We start from the raw sequence: 20,709 nt of genomic DNA on the forward strand, positions 1-20,709 counted from the left end.
TATTGAGCTTATGGCCCGGTTATCCATGGGCCCATAATACTTACTTACCTAATCAGTAATCTTAGTACCTGGCTGCTGGGAAATTCAATGTTGACAGTTCCGTGCTCCGACAATTTAGAAGCAGGCCGCCTTCCCTTTGCTAACCCATTTTAAATACCACAACCAAACCACCATAACATTGCTCGCAGTTGGGGACTGTGACGCGTACCTCTTCATCACTTCATCACTGCACGGCTGCGTTGGTTTGTACTACACGTGCGACTGACCTTGCTCCACGATACACACCTCCTGATGATTGTGTAGCCTACTCTCATCTGCTTCTTATCCTGATACCGGGGGTCGAGTTTCTTGGATGCTTGAAGCTCTACTAATCAACCACATCTGCCCAGAATGGCACGAGCAAGCATGGCAGTATTGCCTGTGGCGCCAAGTACGGTATTATCTGAAGATGAGCTACGACAGATTCACGAGTATGACAGAGTTGTTCAGTTCCGAGATGCCGTCCTATCAGGCTCCCACCCTCATATCAAACCACCAGCCCAGTCTGGTGCGACGAAAGCCCAAAGTAATATGCAGACATCTTCATCGCTTGGCGATTCAAATGGAGAGACTTCTGGCTTACTGAAACCTGCCCGTGTCCATGATTATCGATTGGGCAATTCCCAATCCTTCCAGGCCAACTCGCAGCAACCGGCGAATGCTCCCGCTGCGACGACCGGTGGTCTTGTGAACTTCGCCAAAGACGCGGTGGCAGGCGCTGCTCAGTTCGATCCTCTCCCTACTCACAAAATCTGATGTACTCGTGAGAGCCGAGTTGCAGCAGCAAAGGCAGAGGATCGAGAAGGCCCTCAGAGAAGAGCTAGAACAACGTCGTACTGCTAGTAAAACAACCCAGCCAGCTGAGCAGGAGGCTGACTTGGATCTCCCTGATATTCTTGCAAAAGCCCTGACTTTGGTCCAGGCAACTGCTCCGCCTGCTGATGCTGAATTAGCTGCTAACTCCTCGGACTCAAGCGACTCCTTCGATAACAACACATTCTATTCCAGTCAGCATGATACTCCAGAGCCCCATCTGTCTTCTCCTCGAGCTCATAGCGCGTCAGAAGATGTTCCGATGCGAGAGACCACTACTTCAGCTCCCCGAATTCAAGTCCATGATGAAAACTCTAGAGCAGCGAATACGCAGCCGGCTTGTAAAGCCTCGACATCCTTAATGGCCTCGAACGATGCCGCCCATCAATACCATCTGGTACAGAATACCCAGCCCTACATGGGAACTGCTGATACTGCCAACTTTGCTGGTTTAGTGTTGCAGGGTCAAGCTCCTGCTGTGTATTCGCAATATGGCATTGGAAACGCAAATGAGGGCCGGATGCAGGCTGGTGACCAAGTCCAGCCGATGGTCATCAGCTCCAACGGTAGTGGCTCGACCAGCCGTTCTGATGATAGACATGATGCCGATGGACGAGCTGGAACAAAGCAACACCGTCAAGCAGGCCTAACTGTCCCACGCGAACCCCCATTTATACGAAGCCATGACCTTCAACCATATGCTCCTCAGCCTGCCCACGTTTCTCCCTTGGCGACGTCGCGTCAGCCAACTATGCCCGATCCCGATATCAGTATATTACCTGGAGCGCCGCCACAAGTCGCGGCGTTGAGACAGGAAGTTGGCAATGGGACGTCTCCGGAGAGCTCCCCGCAAGGCGAGAAGGGCAACAAGAAGAAAAACAACAAAAAGAAGAACAAGAGAAAGGCAGCAGCAGAACGACCAGCATCCCCTTTCATCAAGCCCGAACCCCGCTCGCCATCGCCGCTTTCCGCGCCCCAATTTTCAAGGCCGACCAAGCGCCAGCGCCCTTCGCTACGCCAGCAGGAGCTGAACTATGACGAGCCTAGAAGACAGCAGTCCGTCGAGGTAATCCACGACGAATATGACCCCAGGGTAACACGAGAAGAAAGGCTACCGCCCACGGTTGGGTATGAGAGGGTCATCGAAGACGCTTATGGACGTCATGTGCGTCAATCTGTTGCGGCAAGCAGTCAAAGAATTGAGCTGCCCGTGTACGAGGACCGAAGGCTGGATGAGCCGATCCAGTACGTTCGACGTGCTCCTGAGGCGTCGTCCTATGCTATTCCATACGCTCCTTCTGAGGCCCGTCCAATGCGTTCAGCGACGTACTCTGTAGCTGATGCCCCGTATCGAGAACCCATTGCTTATTACCCCGAGGGGCGAATGAGTGTTCGTCCTGGAACTGATAGAGCTCGATCTCGGTCTCCTGGAAGGGCTGAGTCCCGATCTGCTACTACCATGGGCCCCCCAAGACCCCCAACACGAATCATTAGGGATCAATTTGGACGTGAGTACATTGAGCCGCCGCCTTTGCCACCAGTTTCACGTCTTTCCGCCGCACCGCCTGGGAGACCTCTTGAACACGAAGTTATCTATGAGCGTCTTCCTGCCTCGGGCACATTTGAGCAAGACGGTATAATATACAGGCGGGCCTCTCCTGCGTCAACACAACGGAGGGTTGTAACACAGCCAGACTACGGCGCTGTAGACTACCGAGGGTACCGCCAGCGAGACTACTCCATACACTCGGTGCCTCCCATTCCTGGACACGAATATGTTCAGTATCGAGGCACTGAAGAAAGGCGACTTCCGCCGGAGCCCTCACAGGAATACGCCATGAGGCCCAGCAGTGTTCGGCCACAAGAACCTATACGGTACGAGTACCCAAGGGTACAAAGCATCAGACCGTCCGAGGTTCCAGTCAGAGAATATGCTGGCAGTATTCACCCGGAGCCGAGGCGCGAAGTGGCTCCTCCAACATACCGCGAGTATAGTGTAAGGCCATCAGAGCTGGATATGCCTAGGCGCGAATACAGTGTTCGTCCCATGGAGCGCTATTATGAGAGGCCTGTCCTGCGTGACGACGAAGTGGCCTACATCGAACCACCACGCACGGTGCAGCGCGAGATTGTGTACGAGGATGGCCGTAGGGAGGTGTATCGATAACGGGAGTGTTCGAATTCGTTTGCATGGAGGAGTACATTTGCAGCAACAGAACCACATTGGGGTTATATATAATGGCGGTTCTGGAAACCGGCCCAAGACACTACATCGACGGTTTACAGGTCACCTGTATTATGGGATTAATTTCCAAGTCAAGGCACAGTGATGACCCAACATCGGATTACGTGACATCGGCGTCGAACACCGACGATTATTATAGTTAACTCCCTGGGTCGGGTTGCGCGTTTGAGAAAACAGCGCCCCTTTCTTTGGCACAGTCTACTTTTCTATATTGAAGAACGTACGAGAGATACCAGCGTGTATACGAATGCCTCCCTCGGCGAGGAGCAATGAACAGCGCAGGATACGCCCGACCTTGCAACCGGGGTAATTACCTCATAAGATTCGAGCGTCTTCCATAAGATGTTGCCGGATTCGGATCTATGCGATCGAGGGAGGGGCCCTTTGCACATAGGAAGTGGGCGCGCCGCGCTATGACGAGCCTTTGTATTCCTACGGTACCTTTCTTTTTTTCCTTTTTTTTTCTTTTTTTTTCCTGCTCCCTTTTCTTCCGCTTTCGCTTTTCATACCTACACATTGGAACTATGCAATTCAATGACTGTAATCATGGCAAACAGGGCCGCGGTCAAAGAGAACTGCGAGCGACTCGGCGGGGCTTTGATCTTTCACCCGTTCCTTCTCCAGGGAAGTTCGGGATCGGCAGAATTACCCGAACCGGCGTTCATCGGGGCTCACGATAAATGGATGGATCCCTCTTCTCAAGAAACCAGGCGAGGTCCTCCCAGCCCCTATCTGTGCCCCACCACGATATATCACCGCCACTGGCAACTACACCGGAGGTATACACACCACTGAGGTGCTATCGACATAGTCAAGCCCCGCGGCTGAAGGAAGTACGTCGAGCTCATAGCGGTATTGCCCCCCTTGTCCGAGGAAAAAGATTCGTAATCCCGTCGCGGACTTCGGCGTTTTTTCTACAGAGTCCGTGGGGTGTTGACGTGGATTGACACCATCTATCCTAACCGTCAGATATCGAGGGAAGTTATGTTGACTCCGGTGAAGCGTAACCAGATCGCTTTCTGCTTGCACTCCATGCCTCCCTCGGCGGACCGATTTCATGATTCCCGAGCTCCTGTCAAATGCCAGGTACGTGCGGATCACCCGGCCGCTAAGGTAGTCTCTGGGTCTTCGATGTTTGTTCCCGAGGTTCCAACAAATCGGTTGTCTAGGTGCATCATACTGGATATCGGTAGCCCAAGAAATAGAAAGGGCCGGCCTATTGCAATAACGCGTCCGTCTCCAGTTAGGTAAATGCTCCAGGTTTAATAGGATGGTGTATTGCCATAGGCCCTAGAGTCGATTGCACTGTATTACAGGTTCAGGTTAAAGTATTTGCACCCATTCCAATCTCTGCGAATTCCATAATCCTGTGAATAAGACACGATATGAATACTACTGTCCGTGGAGAGCCGTGGACGCTCGCTTCAAATTGCTCGACTCTGGAATGTTTCGTCTGCTAAGCAGACGCAGATCTTGTTGAGAAGCTGGCAATATATTACTGGAGTCTTGGTTTCCCTACTCGGCATGTTGGTATGTAACCAGACCAACGTTGCTTCAGCCCGTTGACAGCCAGGCCGTTTTTCGAAACGACCCGATTGAGCTCCGGCGAGCAACGGAGTCTGCAGTCTGCAGGAGAGTCATTTCAGATATCAACAAAGGATTCGTCCAACTATCCCAGAACGAGGGGGGGAAACAAGGGCCTGCGCGTCGTAGATGGGTGTGGACCCTGTCTAATGTTGGTTGTGGCTGTGTCGAGACACGAGTAAAATTGAGCTCGAGTTTGCTTTATGTGTCTGCCTCGCTGCCTTGGCACTCGTTTCCCGTGGCAGAGGGCTGTTTGAAAACTTCTTGGGACTTTTATGACACGGACAGCCTATTAAGGTTGCTGCATCCCTGTCCATCCTTGCCCAGCAGCCTGTTTTCTTTTCCTGCCAGGATTCCATGATAACCTTAAGGTGTCCGGATCGTAGGTAGGTATCAAAATAATGGATTCCAAGAAACGGTAGCGGCTCTCACCCGAAATGGTTGGCTTACTGCTTACCTTACCTTCCACATGAGTACCTACGTTTGTCAGGTAGGGACATAGGAATGAACGAAGAATATTCGACACCGCATGAACCATCCATGACTTATTGACCAAGGTGCTCTCAGCTTGCCTAGACTTCCAACCCAAAATCGGCACCAGAGTCGCGGATGTGCCGAAAATCACTGCCATGGGAACCAAGTCTTCGCGTGTTTACGTTCCCAATGCTCAGTAGAGTATGTACCTAGGTATGTAGGTATGTACATACAGTCAATGTTGGTAGATTGATTGATTGATTGATCGAGTGATTGATAAGCCCAGGTTCGGTCCCAATACGGTGGGGATTTCGACAGTTGGCTTTGGTCAAGACGGGAACCAGATCTATCGCACCGGTATAGTTTGGGGTTATATCGCACCCCTGGGGCTTCTCTGCTTGACTTTTGCCCTACTTCCGCATGCTGGAGATGGACAAACATTGAGATTCAGAGTGAAGAGGCGTCCCAGTTGAGAGCAAACGCTCCAGTCGTGAGTAGGTACATGTTTGTAGGGTAGGTATGGCGACGAAAGGTGGGACTAATCACCTAAATTCAGCCCTCAATATGTGGAAGATCACCTGCTACATCTACCTCAGGTCCGTAAGTATGTAGGTATATCCATAATCTGTGTCTCTATATAGATCTTCTAGTATCCCGGCAGCTATTGAGTCCAAACAAATCTCCAATCGACGCCATGATACTAGAGGCGACTAGACATATCCATGTAGGTTTCAAAGCATCGACTCTGGGCAGTTTATGAGGTCAGGTAGGTACATAGAAACCTGGTAGGGGGAGGGTTCAATGTATCATCGGCGGATCAGTGCACGGATTTTTAGCAGTGAAGGGCCTGTAAGTGGCCAAATTTGGCACCGTTACCTATCCGTCCGGCGCTCCACTGGCCAGTCTCCCCCCAGCAAAAAACCCAGCTGTGGAGGACGCACTGCTACCCGCTACCGCATCAATCTGATCCAATACCCTGCTGTAGCCAGGCAGGCAGAGAGAGAGAGAGAGAGAGAGAGGGAGAGAGAGAGCGAACCAGCGAGAGCAAAGCGAGAGAGCAAAGCAGTGTAGCTCTGCATTGGCTGCGGCGGGTGACAGCGCACACTTCCTGGCACCATACCACAACCACACCACCACTTCTCATTTCTCACCATCTTCCTTACTCCTCACTACGCCTCAACTCCTCCCACCTTCTCCCCATCTTGCATTAGAGGTGGTATTGCCCTGCGCCAAAGGAAGAGAGAGGTTTGAGATTGATCCTTTTCCTCCTCATTCTCTCATTCTTTCCTTTTCTTCTTGACACCCTCTCTTTCTCCCTTCCCTCCACCCCGTTCCCCTCCCTCTCCCCCCCCAGTGATACCCCATCCCTCCCGTCACCCGCGTTTTTTTCCTCCCCCAGTCGGCGGTACATCCTTGTTGTCGGATTTCCTGGCCCTCGCGTTGCCTGCTCTGCGTGTATATGCCCTCTGTCCATCATGCAAAAGCTCGCCAATATGCGTCACTGGCCCGAGAGGATGAGTCCTAGCTTCGGCATGTCATCCAGACCGAATATGAACATGACATCGATAAACCCTCATCAGAAGACTGCCGCCCCGGGAGCTCCGCCGTTAAGTCCTTCACCCGCTGCTGACAGCACGATACACTACTCGTTCAACGTGCCCTTTGCTTCCGACCTCGCCGGCCCCAACACCGAGGAGATTCTGCACGCCACCGGAGATTCAGTAATGCGATGGACTCATCCTGGGGATGCGCCCGACGACGTGCCAATCTACGAGCTGCCCGTCCATGCCCAGAACGTTGCCAACCTGGGTAACATGTGCATGGAACTCACAAAGGGGCCGCTTCCCATCGAGGCTCACGTCATCTCGACTACTCCAAAACAGCTCAAGGGCCAGGTCACGACTGTGTGTCTGTCCGGCGCCCCGGAGCTGGTCCACAAGAGCCGGGAGACCATTCTCAACGAGACCCCGTTGGCGCTGGTATGCATAGAGAATCCACGTTGATGAAGTTTGCACATCCTGACTGAAATTATCTTGCAGCGTTGTACGACAGTAGATGTCGAGTACGCCCTCATTGCCGACTCGAAAGCTGGCTCTCTCTATAAGCATGTCACCGACGCTTTGAACACGTTCGCCCAGTTCTGTGGCGTCGACATCTTTATTCTCGGCCCCAAATTAAGCCCCATGCTAGACGGACTCAACGGCGATGTCGAGGTTATTCGAGATCAGAGATGGCGTGTCGCAATCTATGGAGATATAGAATCGTCAGAACACGCAAAAACGCAGGTCTTGATCTTCATCGATAAGTTGCTTGGACGGACGCTTGACATCATGCGCGTCGAGAGCACCCTGCATCCCATTGTCTGCGGTCGGTCCCGAAAGAACATCAAGCTGATCGAGTCGGCTACCAACACGGCTATCTACTTCCCACCCTTTGCTCAGCTCTATCGCTACTGCCCGCCCAACGCCCAACGCCGAAACCCTGAAGAAATCTACATTACTGGCGAGAACCCTCAGGGAATCGAGCTGGCCAAGCGTAAGATACACGAGCTGGTCAGCCGCACCAAGCTGTTCATGAAGGATGCCGTGGCATCGCCCGCCAAGATTGACACCGTTCTCATGGGCCGCATGGACAAGGTGCGCAAAATCATGGAAAATAACGGCACCTACATTATGTTCCCGCCGCTCGCTTCCCAGCGCAACATGATTAGAGTACAGGGTGTCGAAGGTCTTCAGATTGAGCGAACCATGAAGGAAATCATGTCTCTGGTATGTTTCTCCCCTCTCTAAGCCACGATTATCCCTGTTCGACTGACTTTGTTCCTGTGACTAGGCCGGGCAGTTCTACTACGCTTCGTGGTGGATTCAACAAGCTGGGGCCTCTCAGCTTCCCAGCCCTCAAGAGATTCGCGTCATCTTGGGGGATATTTGTGCCAACTCTGATGCCGACATCTCTTTCGACAAGATGACTTTCACGGTCACAGGCTCAGACGACGCCGTCAAGGCTGCACTGGCCGTCTTATCTCAGATCAAGTTCGTCAACCAGACTCAGCACCAGATCAGGGTGAAGATCGAGCTAGCCAATGAGCACAAAGAGTTTGTCTCCGGCAAGAAGAACGGCAAGATTAACAAGATCATGACCCAGAGTAAGTTGGAATTCTCAATTCCAAAGCAGATTCGCATCTGTACTGACCTATTCTTCTCCACAGGCAACGTCCAGATCATCTTTGATAGCTTCAGAGAATACAACTTCGACATCGATGTGATTGCACCAAGCTATGACTCTATGAAACAGGGCCTGGGACTTGTTGAACAGGAGATGCCAGCTTCCATTTCATTCCATGTCCCGGACCAGTATCATAAACGCATTATTGGTATCGGTGGCCAACACATCCAGCGTATCATGAAGAAGCACTCAGTCTTCGTCAAGTTCTCGAATGCTATGGATCGTGGCGGCATGGGCCGTGAGGACGATGATGTCAAAGTTGACAACGTCATTTGCCGTACGCCCGCCCGCAATGCTCAGAACCTGGAATTGGTCAAGTCCGAGATCTTGGATATGGTTGATCGCGCTGTGAGTCCAATATGATTCCTTATCAAGCAGGCAATTGACTAACATTATCTGGCTTAGCACTCCGAGTTTACGTCACAGGTGGTCACTGTCGATCGCCTTTATCATCGTCAGCTGATCGCTCGCCTGCCCGAGATCGAAGAGCTTGAGAAGAAATGGAACTGCAAGATTGTCTTCCCAAGCACAGAGCAAGCAAGCGATGAGGTTACTGTCACTGGTCCGGAATGGCAGGTGCCGCTCTGCGCTGACGAGTTCCTTGTATGTTCTCCCCAACTTCCACACTCAGTATTTATGTATATATATGACAAGCTAACAAACCTGGAAGGGCATGGTTCCTGAAACCCATGAACTCATACTGACCCGAACCCCATCTCTGGTCAAATTTCTGGAGTCTCCCGAATTTGTCAATGACCTGAGTGGCAAGCTCAAAGCCCAGTACGAAGTCACCCTCGAGGTTCACGAGAACCCCGAGGAGAAGACGGACGACGGGGGCCGCACCATGACCTTGCTGTGGAAGTTGACTCGAAACAATGCCGGCGGCCTTCGAGATGCCATCGACTTCCTGCAGGCACAATTTGCAGCTGCTAGTGTCGAGGCTACCGTTGTCAAAGGTGCCCTGCCCCGACCAAAGTCGGACTCGTTCGAAGATACGCTCCAATTCTTTGATTCGAAACTTCTCCAACATGCCCCTACTGTTGTTGCGACAGACTCGCCAACCAAGGCAGGATTTGGCGAGGAGACGTCGCAGCAGCGCGCCACCACTCTATTCGATAAGCTCCGGAAGCCGTCGCAGCTTCTTTCATCGCTGGATCGCAGAAAGAACAGCTCTCACTCCGTCAATACTTTCTTCAAGGGTTCTAGTAATGTTTCCAAGTCGTCGTTGATCTCGATTGAATCGACACGCAGCTTCAATGCTGACCGCAATCCCTGGAACGATAGCGGCGTCAATCTCCCCAGACGACGACGGCAACCCTTGGTCGACCCGTCACTTCGGTAACGGCTTCGACAGCAAGTTGACACCAAATAGCATCACCCATGGCGGTGGTGACGTCACTCCTCGACATGGCACGCGTGCCTCGGGAGACAGTGGCCGGCCGTCCACTTCTCATTCTACAAATTCAGGATACCCCGGTCCCATTGGACCCTTCCGTTAGATTTTTCATCTTTTAGATGTTCTCGAACGTGCAATACCCCTTCGGCTGGATATACCCTGGCGTCGTCAAAATACCCGATCCTTTGATTTTGCATTGGTCGGTTCTGTTGTTGATTTCACATTTGATTTTGGTTTCATTTTTTTCTCCTTCTTATTCTCTCTCCCTCTCTTCCTGCTTGCGTTGTTCTCGTTTTTGACGCCTGTTTTCCCTTTCGTTATTCGATGTCTACAGGTGATCGGGCCACGCTGTACACGATATGGCCCAACTTATATCCACGACTCTCCGACATGATACCACGAGTTAGCTGTTCGAGGGAGGAACGGCGTTTGCAACAGATCGACTGGCGAATACACCCCCTATGATACCACAAAAAGCACCAAAAAGTCGATATTATGGAACAAATACCTCAAAACGCGATGATTTTCTCGGGCTCTTTATTATATTCGGCGTCGACTTTCATTCAACCATTCCGCTCCTGCTGGTCTTCTCGGTCCTTGGACTGGCGGGAGTCCTACGGCATCGTGGACTATGACGGACACACAAAGCAACACCAGACGCGGCATGCCGGAACTGAAGGAAGACGTCGACAGGGAAGGGTGTGAAGCTACGGCCGCCTGTCTTTGTTGGGCGGGCTGCCAGGATGGAGGGAGAATGCACATTGCTTTGGAACAGGGAGATGGCGGGCGCGATGACATGATTGGCATGGTAGGATGGCGGATTGTCAAGTGTACGATATACGGAGATGATAAACGCAATGATACCCTCTGGTTTCCTACAGCATATTCGGTTCGGACCTCGCTGGATCCTCGACCTTTGATAGATGCATTGGTGACACTTGATGTGATTTTGTGATGATGCTTGCCACGCAGTACTTACCTAGCTTGCTTGCCCTGGGCCCTGCCCCTCCCTCCCTGGGCCATGTATGCCCGCGCACTTTGCTGAACCAAACACGGACTTGGTCAAGCAAATGGGCGACGCGTGGCCTCGTGAACCTGTGCAGTAGGCAGAGTCATAATATATGGTTCCAGTATTATCAAAAGTGGGCTGGACTTGGATACTGTTGATGGACCTGGGAGCTGCTGCTGGTCGGTCGGGGCCACTCGAGCAAGCAATTAGTGACTGGCCATCAGTGCCGTGTGGTGTAAAAGAGGTGTGTGTCTTTGGCAGGCAGGTGGCTGCACCCTACTTTGCAACCTAGGCCATACCTAGGTCTGGTACGCTTTAGCAAAAAGTGACGAGGAACATTAAGGGCCAGGGCTCCAGTGTCAGCACTCAACCCAATGGTTGCACAGTCAATCTAGCGGCATACGAGGTAACTCCAGTACCTCCCGTCTATCAATCTACCCGACGTACATCCTTGAGGCAGGTCATATGTATTGATGTGGTTACCCCAGACGGATGTTGTAATTTGATGGACGTTTAAAGAAGGCGCGGCGACGATCCGACATGTAGATTCGTACCTGCATTGAATGCGAATCATTGGTACGTGCTGCAGCTCGCCTGAAAGGGCAGGCAATGGAACATAAAGTATGGAGGTAAAGGTAAGGCTTTGCCCCCAGGTCACCTCAGCCCTGGCTTCTGCATCCAATGTAGGTACCTGGAACCTTGAACGTCGACGTCGACATCGACTGCATCTCGTCGCGCCTTCGTTCCCCGTTCATTGGTCGATTGGACCGGCAATCCCCTCTCCCCACGGCCAGCTCATGTCATTGGAAGCCAACCTACCTCTCCCACCAACTAGATCGACGCCTGTTTGTTAGAGCTTCCCTTCGTTCGCCTGCATCCTTTCAACGTCATCCCCGCTTTCACTTCCACTTATCTTGTTTTCTTGACCATTGTGTGACGTGAGGTCTACGGCTTACTACCATCTTACACCCAACACGACCATCCTTACTCACCCACGCAACTAACCATGGCGGACCCCGGCGAGAAACCCCCCAAGCGCCCCGAGATCGACGTCGACGACGAAGGTGCCATTGACGATTCCGAGGATCTGGACGATGACATGGTGCAGCTCCAACAGATAAAATCAGAGGCGCGCCGTCGTCAGTCCAAACCAGGAGAGTCCCGCATTCAGCAGCTCCTGCCAGTTCCCTTTCTGCCCAACATCCGGCCACTCACCATCTCGGATCTCGAGTCCTGTGTGGCTCTGGAGAATGCTTCCTTCAGCAATCCCGAGCACCGTTGCACGCGCGAAAAGGTCAGTGCTCCCGCTTTCCCTTACCTTTTTCTCATTCGTCGCTGTTTGGATCCGACGATGCCCCATGGCCGGCCACCATGGCCCAGGCTAAAACACTTGCGACGTCCAAATCTAACTGAATCATAGTTTGAGTACCGTCTCTCAAATAGTGCCGAAATCTGTATGGGCCTGTTCCTTACTGTGGCCTCGGAGAAAGCACAAGAATTTGAGATCGACACGGTACGGACTGCTTGGCCGGTCGAGACGGGTCGCAGTGCGGTCAGTGTCTTGCTGGCTCATGTTGTAGCCACAAAGTGTGATGGCGATGTCATCACGGACGATGCCATGGATTACCCGAGGGATTTCCGGACAGTCAAGTCAAACTCTACCAAACTTGGTCACCAAGAGAGCGGCCGTACTGTAGCCCTTCACTCGTTGGCTGTACACCCCAAACTCCAAGGCTGCGGGCTCGCAAAGCTGCTCATGAAGTCGTACATGCAACAGGTCAACAATTCCGGGACCGCAGACCGGATTTCACTAATATGCCAGCAAGTGAGTTGCACGCCACCCCCGAAGAAGGAGTTGATATTGACAGCTCGCTTATAGTACCTTGTCGACTTCTATCTTCGGTTTGGCTTCAAGTCTCTTGGACAATCCAAAGCCAAGTTTGGGGGAGGTGGATGGTATGATATGGTGAGTTGCACAACACCGACTGGCTGGCTCCCTTCCACTTTCCTGCTCTAACAAGGAACTCGCAGACCTTCACGCTAGGCGGGCCACCAAAGAAGTAAGCAGATAATACACCCACCTCGTGGCGCCTTCATCTTGCTTATCTTCCATTCTTGCACTGCCTGGCTTCAGGCTGGGATATGAGGTTCTTGGCCGTCCGAAGCATTCGTTACGTTCTGGGCTTTCGTAACAGCAAGCGGTTGTGATCAGCGATGGCACATGCATGTCTCGTACGAGATGTTTCTTCTTCTTCTTTACATTGTCGTTTACACAGCATTGCGTCATTGGTAGCAGTAGTCATCCCGGCATTTGATACCCAGCATCCGGGGCTCCTCGCGCGACAAGCAGCGGTTGATATCTGATTTTCATGTGGAAAATTGCATCGGCTCTAGAGTGTTGCCTTTTCTATTGAGGAGCGAAATAGTGCGGTTAGACTTCCATAGACTTACAGAGTACAAGTTCTCTGCGTACGACGTACACCGTGCGTATATCGTAGGAATCCTGCCAGCCAATGGTTTCCTCGAACGCAAGGGCGACTGCTACCGTCTTTGGCACTGGAAACCTTGCGCCCAACCCTTCAAGCTCTGTCGATTAGCTCTTTAGAAGATGTTGTCTGGGATGGTTTGACGTGTTCCTTTGCGCTCGCACGTGGTCTCATAGGCTACCAAGACAGAACAAGGTCTCTCAATCACTAGCTCCGTACTTGGACCGATATTCCTCAATGGCCTTGAGCTGGTCCTCGGTGGCGAAGGCCCCAGACTTCAAGCCGTGAATGATATCCTCGAGGTTCAAGATGGCGACAATGGGGATGTCGTATTCCCGGCGCAGCTCGCCGATGGCGCTACCCTGGGAGTCGGGCAAGGTCTCCTGGCGGTCGAGCGCCACGACGATGCCGGCCACAATGCCGCCCTCGGCGCGGATCTTGTCGATGGCCTGTCGCTTGGCGGTGCCGGCCGAGACGACGTCATCGATGATGAGGACGCGGCGCCCCTTGAGCGGGGCACCGACGATGGAGCCGCCCTCGCCGTGGTCCTTGGCCTCCTTGCGGTCGAAGGAGTACTCGACGCTGCCGTAGCGGGCCTGATCGAGCTGCGCCAGGGCCAGGGTGGCGGCGGTGGAGAGGGGGATGCCCTTGTAGGCCGGGCCGAAGATGACGTCGAACTGCAGGTCGGAGCCGGAGGAGAAGTTGGCGTGGATGGTGTGGGCGTAGGCCGTGGCGAGGGCCGAGAGGAGGTCGGCGCGGTAGAAGTCGCCGGCGTTGAAGAAGTAGGGCGAGATGCGCTTCGACTTGAGCTCGAAGGTGCCCAGGCGCAAGCAGCTTCCGCGCAGGGCGGCCTGGAGGAAGGTCTCCTTGTAGGACTCGAGGGACATGGTGGCAGATATGGGTTGGGGTATATTCAGGGAGGAGGGGTTAGGCGTGAACCGTGGCTTGCTGTTCTATAGAAGGAGTGACAAAAGAGATAGAGAGAGACCTTCCTAGCTGTCACGTCACCGTGGGTAGCAAACAAGAATAAATCAAATCCAGGAAGCCGAATGAGGAGGAAGACTGCCTTAGGTACTCAATGTACTTTTTCTTTTTTTAACTTCCCCTCCCCCTCCGCCTCCGCCTCCGGTGCCATCCACCTCTCTCTCTCTCTCTTGTCACCAAATCTGATCCTCTTCTTGCACGGCATCGAAGTCCAGGTGGGGTCCAGATTTGGACTCTGCAAGGTGGGGTGGTCCACTTTTGCATTTACTTATACTTACTTATCGGTGGACTGCTGGCGGGGTAAAAGTGCGCAAAATCAAAATCTGATCGAGAGGCTTTGCCGGCACTCACCGCCAAAAATTTCCGTGGAGGCAAAACCGCCTGTCCGTATACACGATAAACCACTGCTTTGTACTACCAGCCAGTCGGTAGCAGCACTTATCAGGTGCAGCCCATTCTTCAGGAACACAACCACCCTGCTGCCGCCCTCCCGACCGATTGAATCCCTTCCTACTCCATCTTCGGCACCTCGACAGTTTTTCCCACCGCCAAGATGAAGACCACTTGGAAGGACGTAAGTGTGCACGAGGAAAACCTGCGGCGGCGCTTCCCTTGCTGCTGCTCTTCTTGGCAGTCTGCTTCGATGCTGACTTTTTTCCTCTCTCCGAAAGATCGCCCCGGTGCCCACGAGCCAGGAGTTTCTCGACATCGTCCTGAGCCGTACTCAGCGCCGACTCCCGACTCAGATCCGATCGGGCTTCAAGATCAGTCGTATCCGAGGTTTCTATACCCGAAAAGTCAAATTCACCTCGGAGACATGCGCCGAAAAGGTACAGACAGACCCCTTTTCCCACTCGCAACCCACCATGATGCGCAATGCACATGGTTATTCGCGAACACACATCTGGGATGCGGAGAATGGAGAATGAGGAGGAAACGCTTGCTTGTTGGACTTGTCGCTTACATCTACGCTGCCAGTTCGATGCCATCCTCAACGGCTTCCCGCGCCTGGCCGATATTCACCCCTTCCACGCCGACTTGTATGTGTCACCATCCATTGCCCGGCTTGCTTCCCAGCGAAACCTGAGGAAGGCCGAGTCCGAGCGTGCTCATGAAATGTTCTGTTGCTGACTGACTGATTGCCAGGCTTAACACTTTGTATTCGTACGTAAATACAATCCATCCGTTGTGATCTGCCAGGGCGCAGACCCATTTAGAGGGACGACGAAGTGGACTTCTGTGCCCTGCGACTCACTCGGGCCTTATGTGGCCGTGGCCGCACCTGGTAATCTCTGCTAACCCAAACATCTTTCAACAGACGAGACCATCTGAAGATCTCCCTCGGTCAAATGTGAGTTACCCACTGATTCCATACGATAAGCGAGTTCTGACAAGGAAAAAAAAGATCTACCGCGAAGCATCTCGTCGAGACTATTAGTCGTGATTACGTCCGCCTAATCAAATATGCCCAGTCGCTGTATCAGTGCAAACAGCTGAAGCGCGCCGCGCTGTAAGTGCCCCCTCCCTCCAACGAAGGCCATCAAAGGCGAGTAGTCAGCCGACATGAGCTTATACTCATTCTTCCATTGCAGCGGTCGTATGGCGACGTTGATCAAGAGACTTAAAGACCCCCTGCTGTACTTGGATCAAGTACGGGAACATCTCGGCAGACTTCCCTCCATCGATCCGACAACACGTACCCTTCTGATCTGCGGCTACCCCAACGTGGGCAAGAGCAGTTTCCTGAAATCGGTTACCCGCGCGGATGTCGAGGTGGAGCCGTATGCATTCACCACCAAGTCGCTCTTCGTCGGTCACTTTGATTACAAGTATCTTCGGTTCCAGGCTATTGATACCCCTGGTCTTCTTGACAGCCCCCTGGAGTCCAAGGGCCCTATCGAGCTTCAGAGCATTACAGCAATTGCCCATCTCCGCTCCGCTCTGCTCTACTTTTTCGACCTGAGTGAACAATGCGGTTATACCGTTCACGCACAGATCGAGCTTTTCAAGTCGCTCAAGCCCCTTTTTGCCAACAAGCTCGTATTCCTGGTCGTCAACAAGATCGATGTCATGAGACCCGAAGACCTGGACGCCGAGACGGCCAAAGAATTCCAGTCGCTGCTCAACGATGCCGATGTTGAGATGCTTCAGCTGAGCTGCAACACCCAAGAGGGTGTCCAAGAAGTCAAGAACGCCGCTTGCGAACGCCTGATTGCCGACCGTGCCGCAGCCAAGGTGAAGGCAGGAACCAACAACTCGGGTGACGTGGGTGGCCGCTTGGCAGATGTGATGAAGCGTATCCATGTCGCAATCCCCGAGGGCGGTCTTCGCGAGACCTTCATCCCCGAGGCTGTCAAGAACATGAAGAAGTACGACAAGACCGATCCCGAGCGACGGAGGTTGGCCCGTGACGTCGAAGAGGAGAACGGTGGTGCTGGTGTTTACAACGTCGACCTCAGAGCCGATTATCTGCTCGAGAACGACGAGTGGAAGCAGGACCGCATCCCCGAAATATTTGACGGAAAGAACGTCTACGACCATGTTGATCCGGATATTGAGGCCAAGCTGCAGGCACTCGAGGAGGAAGAGGAGCGCCTTGAAGCCGAAGGCTTCTATGAGTCGGAAGAAGAAATCGATGATGAGGAGGAGGCGCAAATCCGAACAAAGGCCGAGCTGATCAGGGAGAAGCAGGCATTGATCCGCAACGAGGCTAGGATGCGAAAGTCTCTCAAGAACCGCGCAGTCATTCCTCGCAAGCTCGTCAAGCAGCCTCTTTCCGAACTCGAGGAAGGACTGGATGTATTGGGTGTCGATACGACAGATCTTGGCCTTCGGGCCCGGGCTCAAGCCAACACACGTGGACGTTCCGTTACCAGATCTCGTATGGGTACTGAAGACGGCGACGCCATGGATGTCGACTCGACTCCTCGTGATAGACTGCGATCCAAGAGCAGAGCCAGGAGCCCGGCTACGAACAGACGTGAAGATGGTGTGGCGGATGCCACCGCCCGCGACAAGGCTGAGAGACAGATGAAGTTGGGCCAGCGCAAGATGAACCGCATGGCCAAGCAGGGTGAGGCTGATCGCCATGTCGGTACCACCATGCCTAAACATTTGGTAAGTTGCCCTCATGATAGAACCCTTCAATATCCCCTCTCGAAACCCATACTAACCTCATTTGCAGTTTGCTGGCAAGCGTTCGATGGGCAAGACCAGCCGCAGGTAAACGCGCGGCTCGGGATGGCGTGTTATTATGTCTGCGAGTGGATGTCTCACGTTCTAGTTCAGGCTTTCATGATGGCGTTATCTGGAGTTGACCGGGAAGTATATCTCAAAAAAATGTTCTTTAGACGCGGTGCATAAAAAGATCTAAACCCCCATTCATCCATCATCGCCCTGTGATACATCAGCCACAGACTGTGCGATATCAAAGCACCGGGTCTAGCGACTTCTAGCACGTGCTCTCTCCTTCACCATGGCTGCCTTACGCGACTTGATGAATAGTGACAAGTCTTCTTGGCACAACCTACTACTATACGTATACATGTGTCTGCAACCCATGACCGAATTTTTCTCTTTCTATTTGTAACTGTTGCCCCATCCATTATTCTTATCTCTGAAGTGGACTGGTCCATAACATATAGAATCCAAAGCTTTCATACACAGGAAGCCCCGACTTTCCGTATCATACAGGGAGGCGGGAGGTGGATGGTAGCCATGCTCGGGATGAGAGTTCCCAGAAATATATTCCCAAAGAACCGCGACCCATCGGTGTCTACTTTCTCGTATCCATCTCATTATCCATGAACACACCCAAGGCGTTCAGGTGCCCCCCCCCCTTTTTTTTTGCTAATTCCATCTACTCACTAAAAACTGTACTCTCTACCCCCTCTAGAACGCCCCCCTTTCATTTTTTGGTATGATGTGACCTCAACGCCTTGGTCAAAGTAGTGACTGCGACCGTTCATGATAAACTAGACCGCTACTTCGCGTGCGGGGGAGCTTCGCTGGAAGGGTATTGCGAAGTAGAGTTTGCTGGAAAGGGTATAGGGATGCATACTATTTCTTCCTGAGAGCGGGTGGGTGATGATACGGCTGGTTGGTAACAACACTTGGAAGATCATTTCCAACACAGTTCGACCAGTTTGGCTTAAGGCATCAAGCAATGCTTTCGAATCGCCTTGGGGCCATGCTCGCTGCAATTTGTTGTTAGCAATACGCTCTCGTGTTCATGATGTACGAATGGGTAGGTAGGTGGCGTAAAGGGCGTTGTTGTTGATGTTGTTCGGACCTGTAGGAGATATTCAAACTTACTTATAATCGACCCGGCTGAGACTCGAGAGACGCTGAGCATCTTGCATGTCGTTACCAGGATGCACGCAGTACACGAGGCGACCGGCGACAAGTGCGCCCAGGAAGTGCGCCTCTTCATAGCCGGCTTTGCTCCAATCCTGCAGATAGTTTGGCAGCTGGGCCAGCTTGATGCTGGTCGGCGTCTGGGCGTGCGACTGGTGGGAGGCATGCGCGTCCGCTGTGGCAGTACCTGGGACACCAAGCGAAGCGGTCGTAGCGGCTTGCAGCAAGGGGTTGACGGAGCTGGTTGTAGGCAGAGGCATCTGACCCAGAGGAAGCGAACCACTCGTGGAACCCGTAGGGGTCTGCGATCCGGTACCAGTCGGGGTAGCCATATTAGAGGGAAGCTCTGATGTGAACATGGTGGCAGTGCTGGGGGAGATGAGATAGTGTGATATTAACGTCTGTAGAACGTTTTCTTTGAGGCCTCGCAACCTGCTTCCATTGCCTACAAACACAATGTTGTTCCAGCAATCCGGTCGTTTGCTCAACTCGGGTATGCTCTGAATGGTATTGTAGATGAGTCTGGCAACCTGGTCGATGTACTCGCGCTCAACAAAGAGGAATCTCTCCAGTCCCACCTCAATGTCTTTGCGGATACGTTTGGTCCGTCGCTCCGTTACGGAGCTGGTTGCCTCAGGGGCAAAAGGCAAGACGTCCGTGACTGTCTCGGCCGTGGGTGCAGGAGGCGCGGGAGCGGCGGCGGCGTCCCCTTCCACCTTGGGCATCGGCTCGGCCGCGGCTGCCCCATCTCCGTTGGTCGCAGGCGGGGCCGCAGACTCTGGTTTGGGTGCACCATTGGAGAGCGGGACTTGCACATCCTCGTGGACCGTCTCTTCATAGTGGAACAGGTTTGTCTTGCGCTTGGCGTTGGGCAAGCGGGCGGGTCTGTTGGCGGCCGCTTCGGCTTCTTGAGCCTTGCGGTGCTTTGCCTTGGCTCTCTCGGCCTTCTCCTTCTCCTTCTTGGCGAGGAACTCTCGTGTGTTGCCGCTCGTAACGATATTGGCCACGTCAAGAACACCCTCGTCCGCTACTTTGTCGTCGATTCCATTCTCGGCATCTACGGCATTACTGGAAGCCGCTATCGTGGGCTCGTTGATTCTTGGTGCCTCGACCGCGAATTGAGCCGAGGCCTCGGCGGCGACGTCCTCGTCAGGAAGCTCCATACAATTCTTGGCAGTCGCGACGTAAGGCAAAACTTCGGCAAGGGGGGACTTTTTCAGCTGTTCACACATGTCCAGAGTGAAGCCCTTGTCCTTCAGCAGCCCGTGCAACTTCTTGGTCAAGACGTTGCTGCCCGCCTCCAAGCCGGGTGTGAAGTAGTCCAGGCTCTTGTGAGCGACCAAGTTGCTGTCCCAGATACAGGAAACGTCCATCTTCTCGTAGCCAATGTCGACGACTGTCATGTTGAGCCACTTGAGGCCATACTGCGCAGCATATGCGCTATGCATCAAGCATAGAGCCGGCGTCTTGGTCTTCTCGAATATGAACCTCGCAATAATTTCATTGTCGCCGCGAGTCCACTGCGGCGAGGCCATCAGCACTATGGGGGTATTATGATAACTTGTCGTGAGAAGTTGGTGAACGTGGTCAAGGAATGCCAAAAAAGGCCGACATATTGACGATGCGGCCTCTCTGGATGGGGTAAATGGCGCCCTCGCTCGAGTCTCGGTCCTCGACGTACTCAAACTCATCGTCATCTTCGGGCTTGGCTGCGTCGCCGCCACCATTCGCGGCGGCAGTGGCCTTCTTCCGCTTGTACGTATGGTAGGGAAGGTAGTCATCGGTGTCCGGGTCCTTGAACATGCGGGTGGGGAGACGATGCGAAGGCAGTGTAAGCTCATTGCAGCCCAGTTGGGCAAGGGTAGTCTGACTGCCGGGGCAGATCACGAGGACCTGCTCCTCCTTCCATTTGCCCTGCTGGCCCGACATGTTGCTGGCTCTGGAATATGCCCCTTATGCGTCCACGGAAGCGCGGCACGAGAGTGGTCGGGTCCGATCTTGTCAGGTATAGAAAACACGTTCGTCGCGCAAAGTCTACGGTAGGTGGTACGCCCTGCACCTTTCTCTATACGAATCCTTTCCGAGGATGGGCCCTCCG

The 20,709-nt window shown here is 53.1% G+C and overlaps 6 protein-coding genes across 6 annotated transcripts; 4 read left to right on the forward strand and 2 right to left on the reverse strand.

The window, feature by feature from the left end:
* Positions 1 to 390: 390 nt before the first annotated feature.
* Positions 391 to 3,019, forward strand: PG986_006036 (uncharacterized protein; the record flags this gene model as incomplete). Its single annotated transcript, XM_066842258.1, has 2 exons — positions 391 to 764; positions 808 to 3,019. The coding sequence occupies 2 exons, from the start codon at positions 391 to 393 to the stop codon at positions 3,017 to 3,019; spliced, it is 2,586 nt and encodes an 861-aa protein (XP_066702120.1).
* A 3,611-nt stretch (positions 3,020 to 6,630) lies between these two features.
* On the forward strand, positions 6,631 to 9,879 carry PG986_006037 (KH domain-containing protein; the record flags this gene model as incomplete). The annotated part of the gene is made up of 7 exons (XM_066842259.1): positions 6,631 to 7,134; positions 7,195 to 7,923; positions 7,988 to 8,300; positions 8,364 to 8,728; positions 8,786 to 8,983; positions 9,051 to 9,585; positions 9,632 to 9,879. 7 exons carry the CDS (start codon positions 6,631 to 6,633, stop codon positions 9,877 to 9,879), a joined length of 2,892 nt encoding a protein of 963 aa, XP_066702121.1.
* A 1,912-nt stretch (positions 9,880 to 11,791) lies between these two features.
* Positions 11,792 to 12,849, forward strand: PG986_006038 (uncharacterized protein; the record flags this gene model as incomplete). Its single annotated transcript, XM_066842260.1, has 4 exons — positions 11,792 to 12,079; positions 12,206 to 12,610; positions 12,665 to 12,751; positions 12,817 to 12,849. 4 exons carry the CDS (start codon positions 11,792 to 11,794, stop codon positions 12,847 to 12,849), a joined length of 813 nt encoding a protein of 270 aa, XP_066702122.1.
* A 622-nt stretch (positions 12,850 to 13,471) lies between these two features.
* Positions 13,472 to 14,158, reverse strand: PG986_006039 (orotate phosphoribosyltransferase; the record flags this gene model as incomplete). Its single annotated transcript, XM_066842261.1, has 1 exon — positions 13,472 to 14,158. One exon carries the CDS (start codon positions 14,156 to 14,158, stop codon positions 13,472 to 13,474), a length of 687 nt encoding a protein of 228 aa, XP_066702123.1.
* A 650-nt stretch (positions 14,159 to 14,808) lies between these two features.
* On the forward strand, positions 14,809 to 17,481 carry PG986_006040 (nucleolar gtp-binding protein 1 protein; the record flags this gene model as incomplete). Its single annotated transcript, XM_066842262.1, has 8 exons — positions 14,809 to 14,829; positions 14,927 to 15,085; positions 15,234 to 15,295; positions 15,402 to 15,419; positions 15,574 to 15,606; positions 15,661 to 15,765; positions 15,848 to 17,372; positions 17,440 to 17,481. 8 exons carry the CDS (start codon positions 14,809 to 14,811, stop codon positions 17,479 to 17,481), a joined length of 1,965 nt encoding a protein of 654 aa, XP_066702124.1.
* A 924-nt stretch (positions 17,482 to 18,405) lies between these two features.
* On the reverse strand, positions 18,406 to 20,540 carry PG986_006041 (Chromatin remodeling complex subunit; the record flags this gene model as incomplete). Its single annotated transcript, XM_066842263.1, has 3 exons — positions 18,406 to 18,451; positions 18,570 to 20,171; positions 20,224 to 20,540. The coding sequence occupies 3 exons, from the start codon at positions 20,538 to 20,540 to the stop codon at positions 18,406 to 18,408; spliced, it is 1,965 nt and encodes a 654-aa protein (XP_066702125.1).
* Positions 20,541 to 20,709: the final 169 nt, after the last annotated feature.

The sequence above is a fragment of the Apiospora aurea genome, assembly GCF_038362705.1.
Source record: "Apiospora aurea strain CBS 24483 chromosome Unknown utg000004l_segment0_segment0, whole genome shotgun sequence".
Taxonomy (NCBI): Eukaryota; Fungi; Ascomycota; class Sordariomycetes; order Amphisphaeriales; family Apiosporaceae; genus Apiospora; species Apiospora aurea.